Source organism: Helianthus annuus, chromosome 1, assembly GCF_002127325.2.
Source record: "Helianthus annuus cultivar XRQ/B chromosome 1, HanXRQr2.0-SUNRISE, whole genome shotgun sequence".
Lineage (NCBI taxonomy): Eukaryota > Viridiplantae > Streptophyta > Magnoliopsida > Asterales > Asteraceae > Helianthus > Helianthus annuus.
Window position 1 is genome coordinate 45,988,559 of NC_035433.2, and position 7,753 is coordinate 45,996,311.

The 7,753-nt window shown below is 38.5% G+C and overlaps 1 protein-coding gene across 3 annotated transcripts; it reads left to right on the forward strand.

Moving 5' to 3' along the window:
* Positions 1–2,375: 2,375 nt before the first annotated feature.
* On the forward strand, positions 2,376–4,438 carry LOC110864731 (villin-1). 3 transcript variants are annotated; one of them, XM_022113857.2, is made up of 8 exons: positions 2,376–2,592; positions 2,682–3,013; positions 3,108–3,136; positions 3,330–3,470; positions 3,554–3,679; positions 3,791–3,853; positions 3,920–4,020; positions 4,121–4,438. In XM_022113857.2, exons 4-8 carry the CDS (start codon positions 3,378–3,380, stop codon positions 4,146–4,148), a joined length of 411 nt encoding a protein of 136 aa, XP_021969549.1. In that variant the 5' UTR covers positions 2,376–2,592; positions 2,682–3,013; positions 3,108–3,136; positions 3,330–3,377; the 3' UTR covers positions 4,149–4,438. The 3 variants fall into 3 exon arrangements, with proteins under 3 accessions (XP_021969549.1, XP_021969579.1, XP_021969557.1); XM_022113887.2 differs by having other exon boundaries at positions 3,920–3,987; XM_022113865.2 differs by having other exon boundaries at positions 2,391–2,592; positions 2,676–3,013.
* The last annotated feature ends 3,315 nt before the right edge of the window (positions 4,439–7,753 follow it).

Below are 7,753 nucleotides of genomic sequence, written 5' to 3' on the forward strand. Positions count from 1 at the left end.
TCGGATAAAATGTATCAGGACCTCAAAGTCTTGTATTGGTGGCCGAAGATGAAAGCTAACATCGCGACGTCTGTGAGTAAACGTTTGACTTGTGCGAAAGTCAAGGTAGAATATCAGAAACCCTTAGGCCTGCTTCAGCAACAAGAAATACCCTTGTGGAAATGGGAGCAAATTGCTATGGATTTCGTCACAGGTTTACCAAGAACTCAAAACGGAAACGATACCATCTGGGTGATCGTTGACCGTCTCATAAAGTAGGCGCACTTTCTAGCAATCAAGGAAACAGATAAGTTCTCACAACTTGCTGCTGTTTACCTAAAGGAAGTGGTTTCTGGGCACGGGTGCCAACCTCTATTATCTCGGATCGTGACCCGCGTTTCATATTGTATTTGTGGCAGTCAATGCATAAATCATTCGGCTCACATCTTGACATGAGCACTGCTTATCACCCACAGACGAATGGTCAAAGCGAACAAACCATCCAGACACTGGAAGACATGCTGCGAGCATGTGTGATCGATTTTGGTAAGGGGTGGGAGAAACACTTGCCATTGATAGAGTTCTCTTACAACAACAGCTACCATACCAGCATACAAGCAGCTCCGTTCGAAGCATTGTACGGACGGAAATGTCGTTCTCCTCTCTGTTGGGCTGAGGTGGGTGACAGCCAAATCACAAGTCCGGAACTTGTACTTGAAACTTCAGAAAAGATTGTCCAGATTAGAAATCGTATGGCGGCAGCGTGTGACAGACAGAAAAGCTACGCTGACAAGCGTAGGAAACTCATAGAGTTCGCTGTAGGCGATCGTGTTATGTTAAAAGTCTCACCCTGTAAGGGTCTGTTGCGCTTTGGGAAGCGCAGCAAGCTTAATCCATGTTATGTTGGGCCATTTAAAATTCTGGAGCGAATTGGTAAAGTGGCTTACAAGCTCGAGTTACCTGCTGAGTTGGGTAACGTTCATGATGTCTTCCATGTTTCACAACTGAAGAAGTGTTTGTCCGATGAAACACTTATGGTACCACTTCAAGAACTGAAAATCGACGACAAATTGCAGTTTGTCGAAGAACCCATCGAAATTATGGACCGGGAAGTCGGGGTTCGTAAGCATAGTCGAATTCCGATCGTAAGATTTCGTTGGAACTCAAGACGTGGACCGGAGTTCACATGGGAACGTGAGGATCAGATGAAGCTCAAGTATCCTCAACTATTCCCAACTGACCAATCTAGTTCTGATGCAACTGGTGAATTTCGGGGTGAAATTCCCTTTAAAGTTGGGGATGACGTGAAACCTGCGGAAAATCCACAGTCATCCTGATCTAACACTTTGCTGCTTTAGATTACTTATCAAATTTTGGGACGAAATTTCTTTCAAGTTGGGAATGATGTGACAACCCGAAATTTCAAGGTCTTTCCTCTACGCAGCACTTGTTTTGCAATCTTGTTTTCACAGTTCATCTTACGTTGTATTATGTGCTCGATATTTGAATGATTAAAATATTGTTATGTCTGGTTGTTGCATGTAAATGTAGATGTTGTTTAAGGTGTAATGTTTAGACATAAGATGGCACACACTTAATTCATGAAACAAATATGGCGACGGAGCTTATGTCGACGAAGCTTATGTTGACGAAGCTTATGCCGACGAAGCTTATGGATTCTTCGTCCAAACACCCTCTGACGAAGTATAGTTCTTCGTCAGAAGGACCTTCGCCAAAAAGGGCCTCGGCCCAGGGTGGTTCGCGGCCCAACTGTTATGATGTTTGTTTAACCCCTCGTAATCAGTAGACGTAAACACAAAACCCTAAAGTCCTCTCTTCCTATCCTCTGTGCGACAGCAGTTAGGGAATCTCGAAGCCTTTCAATCTCGAGTAATCTAATCCCTTCCGTATCACGGTTGGTGAGATATTGATTGAATGATTCGTGTTCTTTTGTGATACTTGTCTAGAGTTAAAATGGTATTGAAACTGATGTTGTGTTAAACTGATATTGTGTTCTCTTGCTTAAGGAATCGCATCCAGGGTTGTATGTTCCTAGAATCAATGAAGCGTCTAATATAGATCACTGTCGAATCTAATCTAATTTACAACAGATGTAGATTGATGATGAAGTTTTGTATAGTGATCAGAATTCATTAAAGATCGTTTATTGGTTGTGCAACGATAAGTAATGATGATTGTTACGTTTTGATGATGATGAAACTGTTACGTTTTGAGTAGTCAATTATCTATACTATATTAATAAGCATATCCAAAGGACTTCTTAAAGTCATTGAAATTTCCTTAAAACACCCCTAAAGCATAATGTACAAATCTTTTAAGCATTAGAAAACATCACTTTCCACTTATACCCTTCTACTAAAAAAAACACGGGATACACATTAGATCGATTAGGGTTTCAGAAACGATTTCAAAACATTTCAAAACGCCCGCTTCCCTGCTCCTCTCTCTCTCTCTCTCTGGCGATTCAGGAACGATTTCACCGGATCTGCTCCTCTCTCACCAGATCTATGAAGTTTCAACAGATCGATGAAGATTCTGACCTCCTGGTTCTGTTTTCCGGCTTTTATTGGCATTTTGCAACATTCGTCAAGGGTAAGTGATACCGTTCTTTTGATTCTGAACACTATAATAATATATGTTTAGGTAGAAAAAATGAGATCTGGGTTTTATGTAAGGAGCAGGATGTGGATGTGGATGCTGGTGATTGTGACATTGTTCAAGTCATTGAAAACAGTGGAGATATTTTAAAGCTTTTGCGCCTCACACATGTAGGTGGAGGCTACAAATCAGTTTTTAAAGGTGGTGACAGGGTTGTGGAGATTCCAATTGATGAGTCACACAGGTTCATTTATCAGCTCCCAGCTGTTCGTTTAACAGATGAACAAGATGGTCGATTGAGAGGGTTTTGGTGAGTCACACAGGTTCATTTTAAAGCTTTTGCCCCTCACACATGTAGGAAAGAGAAGTAAAACGATTCATTGAAGATCCACATTTGTTTGTACATTCACAGAAGGTAAAGAAATTATATTTAGTATGTCATAAAGCATTTTTTGTATGTTGCTATATTTTTTATTATTATTCTGGTTTGTGACTTGTTTTGATACCAGGTGTGGGTTCTCAATCAAGTGATCTCAAGGTAACACTTTTTTTACTGATTAATGTTAAAAATTTGATTTTTTTTCTTAATATGAAAGAATTTATGGCTTATATGAATCTATAAATTGGGTGTTACAACTGAAAGCATTTTGAGTAAAAATCCGGTGTTCATAGTGTATACATATGTATTACTGTTCATCAATCTTACAAATTCTTTTTTTGAACACTTTCAGGTAAAAGAGATATTCAGTTACACTCGGGACGAGTTAACTACTGAAGACATGTTAATACTCGACTGTCACACTGAAATTTACGTGTGGGTAAGCCATAATTCAGTTGTCAAGTCAAAGCAACAGGCCCTTTCTATTGGCTTGGTATAATTTCTTTAACATCTTCATTTATTTTTGTTTATATTTGTTTTTTCTTTATAAATCTTTTTTACGTATATTTATAACAGGCGCTCCTTGAAAAAGATGTTTTGGGAGAATGTTTATCCGTAGATACTCCTATATACGTTGTTACAGAAGGGCATGAACCTCCGTTTTTCACTCGCTTTTTTGGTTGGGATGCTTCAAAGGCAAATATAAGTAAAGTTTGTTATGTTCTCCTACTCAATTTTGTATTATTTTTTACGTTCTTGTAAATTGCAGTAAATCTTTTAAAGGTTGATACGCATTTGGACTTTTTTTGGTAGATGCTAGGCAACTCATTCGAGCGAAAGCTGGCTATGTTAAAAGGGCAGACACACAAACTTGAAGTAAGCAACTCTTCAACATTATTAAAAAGTTAATTATTCTATTTATGCTAAAAGGTTGCATTTTAGGCACCTTCAAGAAATTCACCGAGTGTAACGCCAAACGGGATGACAAGACCGTCGCCAACTCCAAACGGGTTGAGAAGACCGTGTCCTATTCCTAACGATTTGTAGATCTGCATATGTTTGATTATTATAAGTTGCATATGTTTGTTTACCGTATGCTATTACGAGCCCTAACTTTTTTTTTGTTTCTCTGATGGAAACCAGAAATGAGAAAGCGTTTCGCAACAACTAACCCGAGAAACGCCCTCGCATCGTCTGGACGCCGCAGTTGCAAAAGCGGTTTGTGGATGTCGTTGCACATCTCGGTGTGAAAAACACGGTTCCCAAAACAATAATGCAGTTAATGAATGTCGAAGGATTGACTCGCTAGAACGTCGCGAGTCATCTTCAAAAGTACCGGCTTTATTTAAAGCGGATGCAGGGGTTGTCGAACGAAGGACCTTCGTCTTCAGATCACTTGTTCGCCTTGACCCCTGTTCCGCAAAGCTTGCACGAGTCCAGTGGCGGGGTGAACGAAAACAGTCATGATCCGGTTCCATTCCCAATGCCTCACCCACCCAAATGATGCCTTATCATCCGGGTGGGGGTTTTTATAATAATGGGTTTGAAACACATTCTCATTCTCATCCTTATAATATGATGATGCAGCAAAGAGACTCGTCTGGGAATAAATTTGTGCAGTATTAGCACCATATGAACGATAAATAGACGCGAATTCAATGTTTATCCACGCGAAAACAGAGGTAAACTACTTGTCTATACTGTTATAATGATACTATAATTGTTTCTGTTTAAACCATGATGTTAAATTTCTTATTTTAAATTTCTGAAAAGACAAGCGCACTACAACAGATGACACTTTTTACTAGGGTTGAACCATCCCACAAAAATATGTTGGTTGAAGCACTACAACACCAAAATGAAGTGGTTGCGATGACTGGAGATGTGGTGAATAATGCACTTGCATTAAAGAAGGCAGATATAGGAATCGCCAGGGGATCAGGAACAGCAGTTGCCAAGGTAATTACTGGCTGGCTTTCTCATTTAATAACCCAACCTAACCCAACCCTTATTAGAGTATATAAACTTAATTATATATGTGTTATGTACGTATTAGAATATTAAACCTATGTTTATAAGTGTGCAACGATAATATTCGAACGGTTGTGTTGGTTTGTGAGACACCGTTTAAATGGCGGTTATTCCCTCCAAAACCAACCACCTTATAACCGTCATGTATGATATGTATATATTTGTCTTGCCGGGAACATTTACCGGTACCAAATGGTTGACCTGTAATAAAAGTTACTCATTTGTATTGTAGATGATGCATAGTGTATTTCAAATTTAAAGTCTAGAAGTGGTAGATTTGTTATCAGAACTCAAGACACCTAATAGCCTTTTCTCTTAATTTCAAAATATACTGAATAAATTTCATGTTGTGTTGGCAGGTAACAAGTGTTAGTCGTCATTGAAAAGATTAACAGTATGATAATCTCACCAGTGGATGGATCAGTACACATTTGGAAAGCCTGAGCATTAAAAACCTGCAATTGCAAAGCTTGAGATGTATTAGCTTTTGGAAAGCTTGAGATGTATTCCACTATTCCTTTTTCTTAAACCTATACAGTCAAGACAAGTAAGGAACTCTTGTTTTATTGTTTATACCCTTTTCTTAAACCTATATCAAGTGATCATCTTTTATTAATTAAAGGTTAATCTTAAATATACAAAAATGGTTCTTTTAAATCTACATCCGTGACTGAAATTCCATGGTTTAGAAAGTCAAACCTGGTAATTCTCGTAAACTTGATACGCATAGAGTAGTTTTGTAATCTTAATTATTTCTATCCTAATATAGTGGTTCGTAATTACCCTATATATGTATGATAGATGAGTTGTTTAGTTTCAATTTTGATTAAAAAGCAACTGCTCTTAAAAGTCAAAATTTGACCCATTTTTCATGAGGTTGCTATTGATGATTGAATTTGTTTAACTGTGATTGCAATTTGTATGATCAAACACTTAAAAAATCAAATACCCTTTCCTATTTTTTTATCTCTAACTAACAAGTGTTGCGTTTTCAGTTGCATTGCGAATTTGGTTTTGGTTATGGCTAAAAACCGAACCGCCTCGTACATAGCCCTAAACTCACTAACCTAAATGATATGTTTCCCGCCGCATCGCGTGGGTGAACGACTAGTTGTTCATAATTAGGGTTGTTTGAACTTGTAAAATAATTGTTGTTTGATCCTTTAATTGTGCCAAATATTTTGCTAACTGTTATTAGTGATTGAAGGAAGTGTAACCGTCTATGAAGGTAGCGACGAAGGACTGCTCCGATGAAGAATCTAGTTCTTCGTTGGAATGTTTTGATGAACATCTAGAATCCTTCGTCACACACACATCCACGACGAAGAATGATACTTCCACACACACACATCCACGACGAAGAGTATACTTCGCCATAATCATTTTCGGCGAAGAATGGTTCTTCGCCGTGAGGACTCTTCGCCATGCAAATGAACAGTAACAGTAACAGTTTGAAATGTATGTGATGATGGTTACCTGTGTTTATAAAATATTGTTGTTGCATGACAACCATGCTGATTAAGAATGAGAAATCTGACTTGACTTGTGTAAGTAGAACACTCTCCTGTTATGTGTTGTTATGTGACATTCACATGGGATGTGGGCTTGTATAAGAACTGGGTATGTGACACGTGCGTACGGTGATCTTTGTGATGAATGCAATCTGTGAATAATATGTGATTTAATTGGTTATGATACTGATTATATTGGTAACCACGGTAGGGTTTGGTTGACCAACTTGGACGGGTAACTTAACATACCGAGCAAATCTAAGGTGAGTTCATTCCTCTTGAGCATGCGTCCCGGTGGGTGGGACAATCATTGGGTATTCCTGAGAGGAATAAGTCTTTTGGGTAAAAATTGGAATGTTAGATAATACACTCATTTCCTATCACTTTAAGTCCCATCTTATACCGAATTAGTTACCTGAGAGGTAACGGGGTATTAGTTGGTAGCGCTATTAGGCTTGGCAACCTCACACCGTACCTGAGAGGACGGGTGTGAACTAATGACCTTAATCATGACCAATGCTTAGATAGGGGGCATTGGGGTCGGGCAAAATAATCTGGAGCCATCTTGTGCGGTACTTGAGTTATTATCAACATTATTATCAATGAACTGAACTAAACACTTGGCAATTAACGTTTTCGTAAAACTATAAACTCACCAGCGTTGTCTGATACACTTGTTGCATGCTCGCAGGACGTTAGGTACTATGGACAAGGAACTTGCTATCTGGGATTGCTGGAGTGGTCATGGATCGCACTGTTTGGATATGCATGACTTGCTTACTGATTTTACATACATTAGGTTTTGAAACATTTAGACATTGATTTACTATTTGCTTCCGCTGAACATGATAAACTTGGATTATTCTTATGAATGTTTTATCATTAAAAATGGAAATTTTGTTTAATATCTTGATATTAGTTCAACGTGATTGATGGCTAGATCATGGTACGTCACACGCCTAGCGGGGTTTCCGCATGTGGTAATTTGGGGGTGTGACAGTTTGTATCAGAGTCACTGGTTATAGTGAACTAGGTTTTAAAACGTTTTTATAAAACCAAACTATAACCGGACATTTCAGAAATCAACCATGACACTCAGCTCCAGATTGCAAGGTTCGTCTTTCGTTTACTTATTGCACATCATATTTAGTGATCACTTGAGTATGACATTGCATGTGAATGTACACCTAGCACTATAGTATGAGTTCATGCGTTACTAGTCTACGTTATGTGA